The sequence below is a fragment of the Platichthys flesus genome, chromosome 5 (assembly GCF_949316205.1).
Source record: "Platichthys flesus chromosome 5, fPlaFle2.1, whole genome shotgun sequence".
Taxonomy (NCBI): domain Eukaryota; kingdom Metazoa; phylum Chordata; class Actinopteri; order Pleuronectiformes; family Pleuronectidae; genus Platichthys; species Platichthys flesus.
Genome location: NC_084949.1, coordinates 9,659,758 through 9,677,577, shown reverse-complemented (window position 1 = coordinate 9,677,577; position 17,820 = coordinate 9,659,758). Strand labels below are relative to the sequence as shown.

At 41.5% G+C, this 17,820-nt stretch overlaps 1 protein-coding gene across 1 annotated transcript in view; it reads left to right on the top strand.

Annotated features, from left to right (window-relative positions):
* Positions 1 to 2,789: 2,789 nt before the first annotated feature.
* Positions 2,790 to 17,820, top strand: part of pkd1a (polycystic kidney disease 1a) — a 61,220-nt gene continuing 46,189 nt past the window's right edge. Inside the window, exons 1-3 of the mRNA XM_062387479.1 lie at positions 2,790 to 3,284; positions 16,568 to 16,639; positions 16,888 to 16,956. Coding sequence (XP_062243463.1) covers positions 3,010 to 3,284; positions 16,568 to 16,639; positions 16,888 to 16,956 — 416 coding nt within the window. The 5' untranslated portion in view covers positions 2,790 to 3,009. The remainder of the gene's footprint in view (positions 3,285 to 16,567; positions 16,640 to 16,887; positions 16,957 to 17,820) is intronic.

The following is a 17,820-nucleotide window of genomic DNA, read 5'->3' as shown; positions in this document are numbered from 1 at the left end:
CAAATCACAATTTGTCTTATGGGGCTTAGCAAGGTGTGACATCCTATGTCCTTAACCCCCAACAAGAGTGAGGAAGAACTGCCAAAGCAACCCTATTAACAGGGAGAAACCTAGAAATCTCAGAGAGAGCCACATGTGATGGATCCCTCTCTCTATAGCACAGCAATAGATGCTGCGCACATCAACAAAATTACACTATTTACAACATTACTTAAAAACTGTTTAACACAATAGAAAGGTGTGTCAATGTTTAAAGTATTAACACATGAGAAAATGTCTGATATTAATGTAGGGATTAGCAACGACAATTGAAATGGAGGAGTTAGTGTCAGTAATGGTAGAATGTGTGAGTGGGTTTATAGTAAATCAAGCAGGCTTTTTGTGATCATGGTCCATGATCAGCTGTCATCATGATCACAATCCATCTCCACGCCCACAATAACGATCCACCATCATGATCCACAATCAGCTGCCTCCACAATCACCATCCACCATCATGATCTTTGATTCGCGTACACCATCAGGATCTGTTGCCACAAACACAATCACCACAAACAAAGCTACCTAGAGCCACAAGCATGATTGCATGACACCCAGAACACCATTCAATTTAACCAAGGCTCACTGGCTAACTCAAGTTACCAGGATAGCTTTATGTACAATGTGGGTCTGTGAAGCCCTTTGAGACTAACTATTAACATTTCAATACTGCAATACTACTACATTACTACAATATAAATATTTTCTGAAGAAGAATCTAAAATATTAGTTTGGAGGACTGAGGCAAAATGATGTCAAACTCAAATGTAAATGCATGCTATAGATGAGCAAGGAGACTTTAAGCCACCTTGGTACCATTTTCTCTGTGATTTCGGTATACATTCATAGTAACATCTCTATCTTCTAATCATCTTTTATCTGCTCATCCATCATCTTGTAATATTTCAAATTTAAAGTCTATGTTCAAACTCATGGAACACAATTTATTACTCTAAATGTCAATGTTTCCAAAGCTACTAAATATGCAAAATTCAGCTCTGCAGAAATTATATTTTGATTGAATGGTGCAGCCAAGAAAACCTCCAGTCTGGGGTTTGAACAGTCACTCAATCTTACTATGAAGATTCGATAAAAAGTTGGAAAATAAAATGTGTATAGGCTGTAACTCTGTGGGACGCAGATATTGAGGGTTTAGCGCTGTTATTTCTTGCGTTATATGAGAACATAGAAACGATATAAAATGCTGTTATTTGTCCTGGAAAGTAACCTTTAGGATTATTTGGCCTGATTTCATCCACTTGTGCATTTTGCGTCTCAACCATGAACTCTGCAATGAACTGCTGCCAACGAGGATAAGAGAGTTTGAGAGTCGCTGTGGGGAGTTTCTTTTGTGCAGTGCTCCAGATTCCTGCAGGGAGGCAGGGTTGGCTCCGGCCAAGTCAAATACCAGGGAAACACTTCCAACACGTGCCCGTGCCACTACTTTCAGGACATACCGCAGAGAGGGATGGACGGCTCGGTAATGGGGGTTTCTAAAAAGGCCACAAAACACAAGGTTGGATAACTGTCACTTCACAATCAGATCATTGGGGAGCAGTGTCATCACCACACTTCTGTGGAATGAAAACTTCTCGTGTGTCCAATGTGCAAGTGTACATTCAAACCTGAAGTACAATAGTATAATCTCTGTGTTGTTACCATATGGGAGGGAACATATAACAGTCTAGGTCACTAGAAGTCATGTTAATATAGTCTTATGGTAATCCCAATGCCAGAGACAAGATGGGAATTTATATCTCCCAACATAAAACACCCTAAAATAATTCGTGCAGAGGCCTCCAGACCGCTCTACTTTGGTTCAGCTTATTTTCCTCGACCAAGGAGGTTGTGTTTTCATCAGCACAGGTTTGTTTGTGTGTAAATTTGCAAGATTACGCAAAAACAACTGGAACTGATTCCCAGTAACTTGATGGAAGAATCAGTTATGGTCAGGGCAGCAGAACCCATTCAATCTCACTGCAGATCCAGATCAGGCGGTGGATCTCGAATGTTTTTGCACTTTCTTTAACATCGTGAGAGGTTTTCCTTGATTTCTCAGAGAATAATTAATAGAGATGATATTTATGAGATCCAAACAAAAATGTGGATTAAGCTAAATTAAATGTGGTGTCATGGAGAGGCGGTGGTCTAGTGGCAGAAACTTGGACTATGGGCAGAGAAGGTCTCTGGTTCGTCTCTGGTTCAACTCCACGGAGAGACAACAAAAGACGAACCTGGATTGATCTGTCCAAAAATCCAAGAGTCTCCCTACCCTGTCTAGTGCCCCTGAGCAAGGCACCTTGCTCCCCCAACATCTGCTCCCCGAGCGCCGTACATGGTCGCTCACTGCTCTGTGTGTCCTGCACACAGATGGGTTAAATGCAGAGGTGGAATTTGCCTGCCATTGCATTGGTGTGTTGTGCATGTCTGTGCATGTTTTTGGTATGAAATAAACATATCTTAATCTTAATCAGGGGACTGTTGGGCCTTGGCAGAGGCATGTGTTTGTTGTTAGTTATTTCTTTTGTGAGCCTGTAAAGCCTGTAAATTCAGGTAATTTCATTACAATGCAAGAGAAGCTTGAAGCTATTTAACCGTGTATCCCTCCTGTGATGCGCTGGAGCAGGTTCAAGGAGACAGAGCTGTGCCAGGTCTCAGCGGTGGTGCAGGGAACTGCATGCAGTGGAAGGAGGAGGAGGAGGAGGAGAGAGGAAGTTCTCCCAAACTTTTTTCTCCCCCGAAAGAGTGGTTGAGACGCTCCGTTAGATTTTCAGAGGAAAGGGGATCCGACCAGACCATAGGGAAAACGCAGGGGACACATCGGCGTCTAAAATTTGAACCCCTTCCTCTGTTTCTGTCTCCCCGCATGGGACACGCCGTGGAATAGCGGACGCGCGTTGTGTTAACTTTGTTTTTCTTCCCGGACTGAGAGGACTTACACCATCAGAGGCGATGCGATGTGAGTGAGCTATGCCTTGTGGAAATGGACTGACTTTATCCAAGCGAAAACATGGCGTCTGCGCACCGAGGTTCAGCTTCTTCTCCAGCCTGCTTGTGGCGCTCTGCTGCCTGGAGGCATGGGGCTCCGGGCCGCAGGGGGACGGCGGCAGGAGCTGCGGCCCCTGTCCCGTCAACTGTAGCTGCTCGCTGGCGGAGCACCAGGCGTCCTGCGTCGTCAACTGCTCCAACATCGGGCTGGAGAGGGCCCCAGCGGCGGCAGACATCCCGCTGGCCACCAGCGTGCTGTAAGTACCGCAGGTTCAATAGCTGAGCCATGAACTGGGGATCAGTGCATGGAGTCACTTTCAACAGCTTTTAGTGGCTGGATGAAGTTCAACACACTCACACATTGATAACCTTTTTCTACCTTTTTTCCTTTAGAAAAGTATTTTCCCTTAATTTGTTTACACTTTCTACAAACGCTTAAACACTGGATTATGTTCATTTACACCACATCCCTGTTTTCCAGTGGTGGATCTAAAATGTTTTATAAATTAGGGGCCACAATTTACATTCAGAGCCAATTATATGTATAACATCCATGCACAATTCCAGAGTCAGAGTAAGGTATATATTCATTGTTTATTGTTAGCTCTATAGCTTGGATTCAAAGCCATGCTGCATTGACTATATATTGAAAATCCTTCCTGGTTCTACACAGTTTGTATTGTAGATACAAATTCTTTACATATTGTCATATTTATTATTAGTAATAAAAAAGAAGAAAGTCTTCTGATAGTATGGGTATGGGCACTTCAGAAGCCACCCAGTTTTCATTTGGGGCCGGCGCCCCCACGGCCCTACCACTGGATCCGCCCCTGCTGTTCTCTTCACACTATCCATCTGTTTTCCAGATAAATTTATAGTTTGAGTCACAGATGAAGCAGAAATTGTGTTTAAGACTTTTGGTGCAACAAACGCATGCAAACATTATTTCTTACAATTTTATGACATTAGACATAATGATTTATCAATAAAATAAATTGATTTAAACATAAAGAAAACATTAGTTGCGGCCTTGTCATGCATTTGCACTCCGACAGATGCGGGGATTGGATTAATGATGCCTTGAAAAACGAGCTCCAACGCTCTTTAAAGAAAATTGCTCAAATGTGTAAAGAAGAAAGATAATAATAAAAAAAACACCTTCTCTTTACTTGAAGTTGAAGGTTAAGTTTTGTGCTGTGTGTGTGTGTGTGTGTGAGTGTGCATCTGCGTAAGTGTAAGAGAATGTGTCCCAGTCTGGTAGTTTCAGATAGAGTTGTTCACCAGAGAAGTGAACATTAGTGCTTGAAGTGCAGATCAGTCTTCCGCCTCTGGTGCGGCTGCAGCGAGAACATTCTGTCCTGCGCCAAAGGAAACCATATGTTGTCAGTTATTTGTTTCCCCTCTAACAACCCTCTTTGATTTAACTTAAAACATTTACCCTAAATACCAGGCCTATAATCAATGCAAATAACTTTGGAACAGGCCTGCCTCAGAGACTTGGAGCAGATAAACATATGGCCTATCGGGTTTTCGGAAGCAAAGTGAAACTGAGATCCTTCTCAAATAAAAACAGCATGCATTTGTTATTGTTTAAGCCTTTTTTTTTTTTTTACCCACTGTCTTATCTCAGCACGTTGTCACTTCACAGTTTTTCATAGTATTTGAAAAGAGAGGGATTTCTCCCTCTGTTGGGTGAGATGTTAATCAGACACAGATCTTGCTGGAGGATCTGTCTCTAATCATGTCCGACTCAGTTGGAGCACTAATTGCATCAGTCCACTTAGACCTTCTCCGTCCCACTGTACCAGCTGAAGCCATGTGTGGAGGTGACCGACTGGTAGAGCAGTAGCTGCTATCAACATGTGTTACATTGACTTGTATCCCTTGTCTATTGCTCATATACTCAAGTGGACCTGTCTTTGTGATGTCTGTCTCAGTGAGAGAGATGAGAGTTGCAGGACAGAAGTATGATCAGAGAATAACTGTGGCCTCTTTCTGCAGATGTTTCCCAGCAGTTTGTTATTGGCCCTGTTGTGTGTAAATCTGAGACTTGCAGGACCAAACAAACCCTGGGCCTCTACCGGATTAGTTGTTAAAAAAAAACTGCTCACAGAAGACAAATGGCATTTAAACATCAACTAGGAAGGATGGTGTCAATTAATAACAGGCCGACATTAGCTGGAAGATGGGGCAAAAAGTCATTTTTGTTATTGATTAATCCGTTGATCCTTAGTGAAAAGACAGAGATAATATACAATGTCAAATTGCTGGAAGTAACAAATGACCTAAATACAAAGTCATTAGTTATAACAATTATTGCATTGATTCATTTTGAATTGAATTAGGCACTGTCATTCAGATCCTAATGCATCTCACCTCGGTGCCATTATGGTTGATGTTGATACACGTGATGGATGATGATTTAAACACTAACTTTACTCATTAGATACTTTGCTATGTAATGTTGCTTCACGGCTCAATGACATTTTACCTCAGCTCAGATTCTCCCTATTTCTGCATCATCACCAATAGAACAGTGATAATAATTATTCGAATTTTGACATTTATTGAGTAGTTCAGCAGAGGCTGGTACCTAGTTTCTTTTGTTGTTAGATCTTAACATTTATTTTATAAGTTTAATCTCAGGGGGTACCGTTGAGTATTTATCGTAATTTATATTCCTTCATATTTGAAGCCTGAATTTATTTTTGAAAGGTTTTGCAAGGAAAAATAAAGCTGAGGCAGTTTTACCTGGTTTGTGGGGTTTTTCAAGTCAATGCCCTAAATCTGTTGGCGGAGAAATAAAAAAACTTATTTATGCCATTTCTGTTGGCCACTTCCAAATCATGGCATCTTTTTTAACTGAAGAATTGGATTTTTCAACTGTTTCTACCTTCCTTGATTTCTAATATGGCAGGTGCTGCATTATTACTGAAGCAAGAGCATGTCACCTAACATTGAATGACATCAATTAAAGTAAAACCAATGTCACATCTGTCAAGTTCCAACTTTCCTCAGTCCTAGCCTCTGTCTGACCTCAGACACCTGAAAAACGAAATGATGTGCTGCTGGTCGTGGAGCATTTGAACATATTGCAGTGCGCCATTGGGGAAAAGCATTCCCATTACACATTGGTCCATCTGTTCTATCCCACACACATAATAAAAATCTCTTAACACTTCATTTAGACAGTTTATGCAACTCTGAAGTCACTTCTGGGAAATGCCTGTGGACCAGACTCAGGTTTCTGAGACTCTCTGTAGCCTTTGTTTAGTGTGATGATAGCTGCGACACAAATCATCCATGAAAGTAGACAGAGAAAGTGAATAAGACACTCAGTCAACATGTGTCTGAATGTGTTGTAAACGGAACTTCTCATCTGTTCACAGTGGAAGACAAGTGGTTGGTGTAACACAGCAGCAGAGTGCACAGATGTCTGTGTGTTTCCTCTCCAATAATGTGACCACTCAGTATTTCCAACCACCAAATTGCTCTTATTTTCCTTTTAAACACACAGACACCTTTGTCAGTAGGTTATAACACATTTGTACCGATGACTGCTCAGTCACCTTTCATGCATTCCATTAATGGGCAAGTTGAGATGATATTTTATAAGACAATGAGAAACCTACCGTGCAGGTGATGGAAACAAACAAGAAGTCCAAAAAACTAGAAGGGTCCAACTGGTGGATCCTTCTCAGGCACAAAATATCCCAGGATGCATTGCATTTCTCTGACAAACTGTTTTTCAAAGTGCCACAAAGCTTTGAATGTTACCATAAGACTATATATAGACTCTAATTCCCGTTCCAGTTAGATGGAGGGAAGAGATTTATTATTATTTATGTCAAGTAGGAAAGTAGAGTATTCGTTGAGGTGCAGAGTGAACTTTCTGTAACACAGTGGAAGGATGGGGCAGTGCACGGTTTACCTGGACTGTAAACACACTCTCGCTCTCACACATCCTGGTCCTATCTGTTCCGTCAAAGCTACTTTTGTGGTGTTACCATGGCAGCGGGATGCACATACACACACAGACACACCGCAGCCACGGAGATGTACTTTCGTGCTGTAGCGGAGAGCACTTTTGGCTTTGACTCTGGTCGTGAGGCTTCACAGCTGTCGGACAGCCGGGACTCCGAATCTGAAATTGTCTCACTTTCTCGTCCGCTCTCTATCCGTCTGCTTCTCCTCCTACTGCAGAGGTGGTTATCATCCATACAACTAATTACACACACACACACACACACACACACACACACAACTGACTTTATTGAAGTGGGAAAGGAAAGATTGAATGTACGGACCAGATGCAAGGGGGGATTTGTTGTGTTACCATGGCGATGCGAACTAGTGACATCACTGAGAAAAGCACAGACATTCCAGAAAGTCATAAATATGGGAAGGAACAGGGAGAGAAGAGGAAGACAAGGCAGCTCCCATCGTCTGCTTTTCTCTCTCTCTCTCTCTCTCGTGCTATTTGTGTCTGTGTTAGTAGTGATTTTTAAGTGCTAGTTATGCTGTGCTTCATTATTAACTCACTGAGGTAATGGTGGTGGTTACATGACAACCTAAAAAAGGAACTCTGTGTGTGTGTGGGTGTGTGTGTGTGTGTGTGTGTGTGTGTGTGTGTGTGTGCATTTGAGTTAATGATGCAACATGCGCCTAAGATTGAAGTTATTCTTTGTGTTTTAATCTTTCTTACACTTTTACTGTGTAGTTTGCTCACTAACAACCTCCAAAGAGAAATGGAAATTGAAGCTTCAAAAGCATCAATAAACACTTATTACCTTCAACATATTTCAATTTACGTTATTTATTTTGGCAGCTTTTAACCCTTCATGTAGTGACGCTCAGTACAGCTAATGTATATTCTGAACCTTATTGATGATGATATTTATCACACTACAGAAGGGTTGAGCTTAAGCCATCAATTTATTCATGTATACACTGCATACATGTCCCCTGCTGTTGGATATATACATCTAGGGTTTAGACCTGCTGTGTCTGTGTAGCCTGGTTACTGGGTGAGCATTATATACTTAAAGATATCCCAGAAAAGCTCTCTGCTTGGATTTAACTGTTAACTTCCTTTAGAGTGAAAATAGAAAACTCTTTTGTTAGTCTCTCAACAGATGAATTACAACTCTGGCAATATTCTGATGAAATACAAAGAGTTGTCGTCTACTTTTGTATTACTGCCAATAATTAAATAGGAAATGCACATTTAGCCTCATGTCGTTTTCTGATGCACGTTTGTCATAATCAAAAGAAATCTTGACCACAAACACGAGCTCAACAGAAATAGCGCGAGTGCTTCCTCCCGTTTCCACGTCCACGGAGGAGCTCGGTCTCTGCATCTGTGAAGACGGGAAGTTGAAAGAAATCAAATTAATTTCATACCACTGAGCCTGAAAGCCAAACATTAGATGGATCCAACGAGCAGAACGAGCAGAGAGCACGGTAAACTGGATTCAGTGCTGCATGCTGTGTCACCTCAGAGCGGAGCACGTGCTCCTCTTCACCAGGGATCGTTTCAGCTGCAGACGAGACGGTGCTCCAGGTTTATTGAACTCCTGGGTGACACATGTTGCATCAATTTATGTGGAGCATCCCGCTTTTATAAACAAGATACATTTGACAACGCTGCTGTTTACTACCACTGCCTGCACACGCTGTTCGATTGCCTGGGGCCACATGCATAATGCCCCACGTAGGCTCCAGACTAAAAATATGCAGATGTGCTGTTTGTGTCCGTTTTGCACAGCAGTGCTTACATGCTGCTGGTTTATGAGTTTATCATCATTGTCAAACTATTCACGTGTACAAGACTGACTTCCACTAATGTACTCAGGATGCAGACCTGCCCTTAACCTGCTGCCACACGTGAACGCGCTGATCCACCAGTGAGTGAGCACAATGATGGTGAATGCAGTATAGCAATCATGTTGTTGCAATGGAAGAGGCGGTGAATTGTTTTTCAGCACAAACAGCTCGTACAACCATAAATGAAAAAGAGTCCGTCCGTTCGTCCGCGCGTAACGGACTCGGAGAAGCATACTTTAGCCTTTAGTATTACTATTAGCTTAATGCTGTGCCTGAGTACAAACTCCGGGAACTGTTACACCATGTTTCACACACTCTGACCTAGTGTTAGTGTTCAAAGTACAGAAATAGCTTTATTTTCCGGAAAGAACGAGATGCCACTGCTGGAAGAACTGACCAATTTTGTTGGTTTTTCGCCGACCAGTTTTGTGGAATATGCAAAACTGGTTTAACTGTTTGTTTAATGGCATAATGCCTGTTCCTACTGAGTGTGAATGCACTGTGTGTCACCACAGAGTGTGAACAAAGGCATTGGTTTAAATAACATCAATGCTGTGTTAATCAGTTAATTTTGTTCCTGCTTCTTGAAAACAGTAGCGTAACATTAGTTGATGGAAATACTGAAACAGCTGTTTTTGTCTGTTTTCTGGTGATTAGATAGTAACAGAATATGTCCCTTTCTGTGTTTATGTTCTTTTTATCGATCCTTTGCCGAGAACGACTTCTGTTTCAATGTGATGGTTTATGTTTTGATATTGATTGAGAAACCGCAGCTGATGACAGCTCGCCGCTGCTTATTACATTACGTTTCTTTGGCAGATGCTTTCATTCGAAGTGACCTTTCAGTAGATTGCAACAGTGTGTGAAAGATGTGTCTACACGGTCAGAAATGAAGAGAGACAAGCAGAAGTAGAAGCAGGTCCCACTGCCCCTTGTGTACTATTCATGGTACAACTATTCAGTCTTTCTGTGTGTAAATATATAAACGCAAATGGAAATGAAAAGTTATACTCGACTGTGGTATTTTGATTTAGAGTTACATTATATAAGTTGATTATCAATGAAATATAGTAGGCAGCTCCCACTGAAATTATGCCTCATTGAAATAATAACTATTCTTCGTTTTTGTAGTCACACCCAAGAAGTACTGCAGGTCTGAGACCCATTTTTGGTCGAGGCCAACAGTTTATGACTTGAAGATATGTGGGACTCAGATCTGTTTACAAGAATAGGAGCGAACAGTGCATTTAGGGTTGTGTTATTTTTCCCAGTATTATTGACGACATTTAAAAGTGTGTATATGTGGGTGCATCGCTCTTTGAGTCAGTGTGTTTAACCGCGGCACACAGCTGCCCTTCACTTGCCAGCTGGACACCAGACAACCCAGGCAGCAGCAGCTGGAAAAATGAACAGAATGTTCAGGAGAGGAGAGGAGAGGAGAGGAGAGGAGAGGAGAGGAGAGGAGAGAAGAGGAGAGGAGAGGAGAGGAGAGGAGAGGAGAGGAGAGGAGAGGAGAGGAGAGGAGAGGAGTGTTTGTGACCTAGCCATTTAGACTGTGATGCAGAACATTTTATTCAATCCAAATCTCCTCAATCATCACTTCATTTCCCCCGGCTCCCGGCCCCATTCCCCTAATTTCATGCTCCCTCTCTTCTTGCAGTCGGGTAAATACCCATCTACCCCTAAGATTTCACCCAACCCCTCACCCCTGTCTGGGGCATGAGGTACTGGCTGACAGCCCACAGTGGGGCGATTGTTCTCTGTCTATCTCCTGCTTCTACCCCACACCTGCCTTCATTCTCCTTCTCCAACTCCATCATCTTGAACTCCTCCTTCACATTTGTCCTGCTCCTCTTCTTCTTGGTCTGTCCGGCCATCAAATGTAAACAAGGCATCAGAGCAACAGAGAGAAACAGAAAAGAGAAATAGATAGAAGTGTGTGGGGGAGGGAGGGAATCAGGCGGTGATGCTGAGGGGGATGAAAGCGGCCACAGAGCGGACTGTGTTTAGTGGGTTACTGGAGCGCTGACCTTCACCTACAGGGACCAAGGCCACTGAGCCACCATGATATCGAACTGTCCTACAATAAGACCTAAGTCGTTTTTTAATTATCAAACTCATTACCATCGTCTCCTCCTCTCTCTCTCTCTCTCTCTCTCTCTCTCGCTCACTCTGTTTCTCTTCTTGTGTGTGTGTTATTAGTGATTTTTAACTGCTGGTAACAGAAATACCGTGAATCATTATTAACTCACTAAGCGATTGGTGGTGGTTAGCTGACAGCCTAAAGAGGAACTGTGTGTTTTTTGGTAGTATGCAGTTTGTGATGCAACATGCGCTTTAGATTGAAGTAATCCTTTGTGTTTGCAGCTTTTTGTTGTTTTATTACAGCATAAGAGTCTGTCTCATCACAAGTGGATTCAGGTTCAACTGATAAAATACCCCAGAGCAGTTCATGAAATGTGTTGTCACGTCGTCCCTTCACTGCAATATACAGAGAAGGTTTAAAATATCTGAGCAAAGAATATAATGTCAGACTGATGTTTTTTAAAAACACAGTCTGCACAAACTGTGTGTGTTGTGAACTAAACACACATGGGGATGTAGGATGTTTGGTATTAACTATGACAGAGAACAGCAGCTTGAAATCAGTTGGTCTCAAGTTAAGTTCGTATAGAAAATATGTGCCAAGAAATGTTTTAGATTAATATTTGCAGGATAATCCATAGGACTGGGTATTGCCTACATCCTCACGATAAGATACGAATCCCGATACAGAAGCCATGATACGATACGAATCCCGATACACGTTGCTTTTGAATAATGACCATGTCCTGCACAGAATTTGCTACAACAGCTGTTCTTTATTACTCCATATAACAGCAAAGGCGATGTCTTAGGGATTGCACTACTAAAAATACTTAAAATTCTGGCCATTAAACAATCTTAAAAGTAAAATAAAATAATTATCTTTCTAATCCCAGTATATAAAAAAAGGCGATGCACAGAAAGGATCTGTCGCTCATGTATCTCTTCCAGAGATCCCCGAATACAGTGTTTTTAATGTCCCTCGTAAGTTCCGAGTCTGTTGCTTGAACATGAGCGCAGCTGCACAGCTCAGTGGATAGTAAGTAAGAAACGGTGGGCGACTCGAGTGCACATTGACCTGCTGAATTCAGACTTCGGGACAAGCATTTCAAGTGCAATAACTCTGCCAGTTTTTCCCGGTGTTTCTTCCTTGTTTGTTTTGAATTGAGCCGTGTACTATTTTTGCCTACGCTGCCACCTATTGGCATTACCGTGCATTGCATCGTAGGTGAAGTTTCGATTTCTAGACGGCCGTCAGAGCATTTGATGCCGTATCGATACAGTAGCATCTGCATCGATGCGCGCATCGGCATGACGACATCACGATATATTGCAATATCGATTTTTTGATCACAGCCCTAATAATCCAGGACTCTGCAGTTCACCCTAACGCTCAGTACGTCCCAAAGAACATCTTCCATCGATTGGAAATCTATTGCTAAAAATACATGTCAAGCTTTGGAGCATTGAAGATTTTACCGCATTTGGTAGAATCTGCACTGTGTATAGGGGATAATGCTTCCGGATTAGTTCCTATAGAGGCTTCAAAAGTAATTTCCCTCCCATCATTTCAAAGTGTTTGAATCAAACTGATTACAGACACTCTGAAAGGCAGCGCTTACACCTGCCTGCTGAAGACTTTATGTTCTCAGTTTGGTTCAGATTGGAGACATATTCAATCACATCAAGCTCCTTCCTTTAAGTTTTTTTTTAGTCCCCCAATTTTTCCCCTTTCCTTTATTCATATTTTCTCTCATTTCCTCTATCCATGTAGTTTGTGCGTGTGTTAGTGTGTGTGAGGGCGTTTGTGTGTTCCATACTCAAACCCATTTAAATGGGGATCGCCAGTTGGGAGTGAGCTGATTTTTGGGTCAGTGATTAAAGACAGGGTAAGGGTTATTGTAGGCATTGTTAGGATAAGTAAGGAAATAAATAAATGTAAGTCGAGGCAAAGAGAGAGAACGTGTGTGTGTGTGTGTGTGTGCGTGTGTGTGTGTGTGTGTGAGTGTTCGTTCGTTCTCATCCTCCGGCTCAGAATAAGTGGCACCAGACAGGCCTTATAAGGAGTGGTTAGATCACTGGCCACACCGTCAGTAAAACAGAACCATATGTGTGCTGTGTGTGTGTGCATGCATGCCCATATCTAAAATGCGATTTGCAGGGTGTGTGTGTGTGTGTGTGTTAGTAAGTAAAACCATGTGTGGCCAGAGGTAGCTGAGAGAACGGGAGCCTGTTGTTAATAGACATGTTGAAGGTCACATTATATTGTCATGTTAAACACACACAAACACACACACACATTTTCTCTCTCTCTCTTTAATCTCCATATGTCTAAGGAGTGTTGCCAATTTGATCAGAGTGAGTTTTCGTATATGGTCGAGCTATAAGAAGAGGTGTCAGCCTAATGTGTGAATGATCAGATCATGGGTGGAGCATCTTTCTGCCATCCTCTTTCATCCACTGATGGGTTTAGCAGAGGAGGACTCGCTCCCTCTCTTTCTCTCTCTCTCTCTCTCTCTCTCTCTCGCTCTCTCTCTCTTGGTCTCCATCTTTCTTACACAGCTTGTCTGGAATGTACAGATGTTTCCTTTTGGGAATGGGCGTCCTGCTCTTTTCACACACACACACACACTCACACGTTCACACACACACACACGCACACATGCACACAAAGAAAGAAAGCGAGAAATTCACATCTTCCTGCATTAAATTGTCGATTGTTAATTCAGCACACTGAAAGGAGAGATATGGATCAGAAAGGAAGTACAGCTTTTTCTACATTAGATCATTTCTGTTCTGCAGACCAGCACTACCTTGGCGTCCCACAAACACACACACACACACACAGTGCTCTCACAACCTCTGGCTTCTTGTCATCTCGCTCCCTGTTTATTTCGTTCCTTCTCCTTTTGTCTCATGGTTCTCTCGTGCAGCTGAGGCTCTGAAGGCTCACAGACGAGACTGAAGCTACTTAACTCGGCTCTGCCCTGCTCTCCTGGTTTTTCTTGGCTATTCACCTAAACACTTCAACCAATTCAGTTTTCTCACTTCCCGACTCACTTCTTTTCAGTTTTTTTCCCCAATAAAAACACCAGTTTGGAAATAATTGTTATATTTATTTATATGCGTTTGCGTTTGCACTCCGTTGAATGTCAGTAGTGGATAGTAGGATTGGACGTTTACATAAATATGATCATTTGAGCTTATTTACCTATAAACTTATATTTAGTCTTAACGAAGATATATAATAATTGAAAGATATCTTGGCTGATACTAATGTAACAAGGAATTGTTTTACCAAATTAAAAAATAGGTCGATTCAGAGACAATTTTAACATAACATATTCTGCCTATTAATAGAGACTTGTGCAGTTTCTATTAATGCCTGTGTGGAATGGGTGGTTTGTTTGTCCTGTGGTGAATCTCAGGACCTACTTCAGAATTATTCTTTGTCACTAGTGAGTCCTCATCAAACAGTTCCATAATATATATTGTCTTTTATTATTTATGTGCTGGATGTTGTGCGCTGATGTCTCTGGTGCAGAGTAAAGTTAGAAAACATTGTCATCATCCCAACTGGTTTATCTGCAGTGAAGATATTATTGTCAATGTTTTTCATAAAATTTGACCAAATTTGCTTTAATAGGATTCCTGTGTGTGGTTTATATTAGAGGTGTGCATCTTCACTAGCCTGACAATTCAATATTGATTCAGCAGTTTTCAATGCACAGTTCGATGCAAAAAATGCATCTCGATGTATTTCAATGTATCACATCTACAATTTTCTATATTACTGCACATTGCTGCTTTTCCATCAATTAATAAAATCAGTCATACATACATAAACCCTTTTTGTATTTACTTAAGTGCTTTCAAAAGTACTATAGACTGTTACTGTTATTACAATTTACAAAATAAGGTTTTCAATTGAAAAATCAGACAGTAAGTCTATGATAGTGGTCAATGCGCTCCACACTGATTCATTGAGTTTAGGCTTATGTGCTGCACCTAATGCTTAAAAGAACAAACATGACAGCAAGTGACTCTGCTCCTCTTTCTAATCTTCACACTTAGAACTGATCTTTATAAAAACCTACTGAATTCATATTTATGTTCCTGGATAAACAGGGCATCACTTCTTCTGCAACAAAGAAGTTAAAATACAGCATTGTGTCATTACCTGCAGGAGTGTGTGCGTGTGGCTGTGTGAGTGTTTGTGTTTGTGCGTGTGAGAGTGTGTCTGATCGTCTCACACACAAAGTGATAACCACATGTATTTAGTTATTAATCAATGATGTCGGATCATGATTCCGGATCATTCCGGTCACTTTAACACTGATGTCCTGTCTGTGCGAGTCACGTAACGTCTTGTGTTGTTTAGCAGGGGAATGTGTGCGCACAATGTATTTCAACACGTGTCTTATAAACTCTACAGCGACTCAAACGTCAGTCCTGTACGTGTCCTAATACCATCCGTGATGGTGTTTATTATTAACATGTAAAGTGAGTGCAGGCCAGAGGGGGAATGAGGAGGAAGCAGACTCAGACACAGACTCTGACACAGGAAGACCGGACCTTTAGCATATGTCCTGATCCTGGCGCAGCTGGTAGGACATCGCTAAAACAATGATAGATAGATTACTTTATTCATCCCCGAAGGGAAATTAAGTCGTCATAGCAGCAGGTATATTTGAATACAATAAAATACAATATAATCACATAATGAAGAAACTCACATGTCCTCATTGTTATAGAAGGTCCAAAGCTTTATGATTTGCTCTTCACAATTTTTTTCGAATGCCTTCGGGGGCCTCCCAGAAGACATTTCACATCACGTAATTTTTTACTTCTTTGCTTTGGCTTGCAGACTTTAAACTGTTAAGCAGAAAGCCCGAATTATAAACAGGGAGAGTGCAGGGTTTCAAAAAGCAGGGACACTTGTAAACTGTGGCGTACGTATGATATTGGTTCCACTATGGAAAATTTGGATAGTCTTTTTGTGTCTTGACGCAGCTCAGGAAATAAAAGTCAAGACATAGACCTCTGTTGCTTCAATTTAAGCTGCTCTTTACCTCCCTTGTAACAGCACATTTATTAACGCATGCCACTAAATCAAAAGAGTGCCCATTTTAATAGTTTATTTTCATCAATTGATAAAATAATTACATATAGCATGAGAATTACTCACTAGTACGAACAGACACACACACCATGCTGTGATTTTATTTGTTTGAATACACATTCTGTTCCTCCACAAATAAAAAAGGACCTATAGTACTTTAAAAGTCAAAGGTCACTTTTATTTTAAACAAAACTATTTTTCAAACGTTTTGTTGTTAAGAAAATTCAGCTAAATGACATTTGTTGCTGACAGCAGCCGTATGATGTGTCATCACAAAGATTCTCTATTGTTGTGTCCTCAGCTTTGTGGTCTTTGGCCCGTCCACTTACATATTTAGAGGGTCTGGTTTTATTTATCCCCGACTCTTTTCTTATGAGCTGAAAGTTTCACTTTCTCTCTTCTTCGCTGTCACAACATTTCATTTCACAGCACTTAGCCCATCACATTGTATGGTCAATTACGTCATTGTGCATCTTTAAAAGTGGATATCCTGGTTTGTTTCCTCAGAGATCTTTCAAAGAACCACATCTCCTCCCTTGATACCAGCCTGTTGGATCGTCTCACCGGCCTCCGAGAGCTGTGAGTACAGTTCAATTGTTCAATTTTCATCTATACCCAACTTATGTGTTTGTCTGTATACTTATAAATTACTTTTTACTCAAGAGCATGGTCGTTCAGTTTGAGAGCATGACATATTGAACAAGAGCAGAAGCTGGAGCGGAGGAAATCTAGACACAAGCAGAGTATCTTTGAGTATGAGCGAGTGTGAGATAGGAATAAAAATGCATCTCTGTCAATCCATCTTACTATTTCTATATATCATCTAGGTATCTGCAAGGGAACCGGATCAACGTTCTCCCTAGAGGTGTATTCTGCTGTGGGCCACTCTCAGTCGTGTAAGTACAGAGTCTGGAGAAGATGAGGACCTGGAAAACTAAAGGTCCTTAGTAAAGTAAAAGAGAGAAGCGAGGGAGAATGAGGAAGATGAAAAAGGAGAGAGAGAAAAGTTTGGTTTAGTCTGGATTTAAGTAGGCAGAAATCCCAGGAGTAAGCTAGCTGAACCAGAAAGCGTTCATGAAAAAAACACACCCACACACTTTATATTGCACACACACACACACACACGAACACACGCACACACACACACACACACACACATACACCAATCACTGCACAATTAAGTTCAATTACAGCTTACTGCTCCAGGCTCCCAGTACCTCCTTCTATCACTCCCTCCATCTGTCCATCTCTCCCCTTACTTCACCCATTACCTTAGTTCTTCCACCCATTGGATTGGTGTTTAAGTGTGTGTGCGTGCGTGCGTGTGTGATGAGAGAGGACTCTAGCGGTTTCCATCGGTTCCTTCCAAAACCACCACACAACGGCCCCATTATGTAGCCTTACTGGATAGAGGAGAGAGGGAGGGATGAGAGAACAAGCGAGAGAAGCATGGAACCAAACCATGGAGGGTAGAAGGGTAGAAACAGCACAAGTCCGAAATAATGTCTGCTACTCAGCACTGAAGTTGTTTGGGGGTTTAAATTGTGTTTATGTTTTCTTCGTCATTCGAGTTGTGTGTCGTTTTATATATTTGAGTAATATGAGCTATTTCTATGTAAAGAAATGTGTTTTCTCAGTCATAAAAACAAATCCTAAAAATCATTCTGGATGCGTGCATCTATTTACAATTGGATAATAATGCAGGAGAAACATCCAATGACTCAATTATTGGCTTCAGATTTGTTTGGGCAACGATCAAC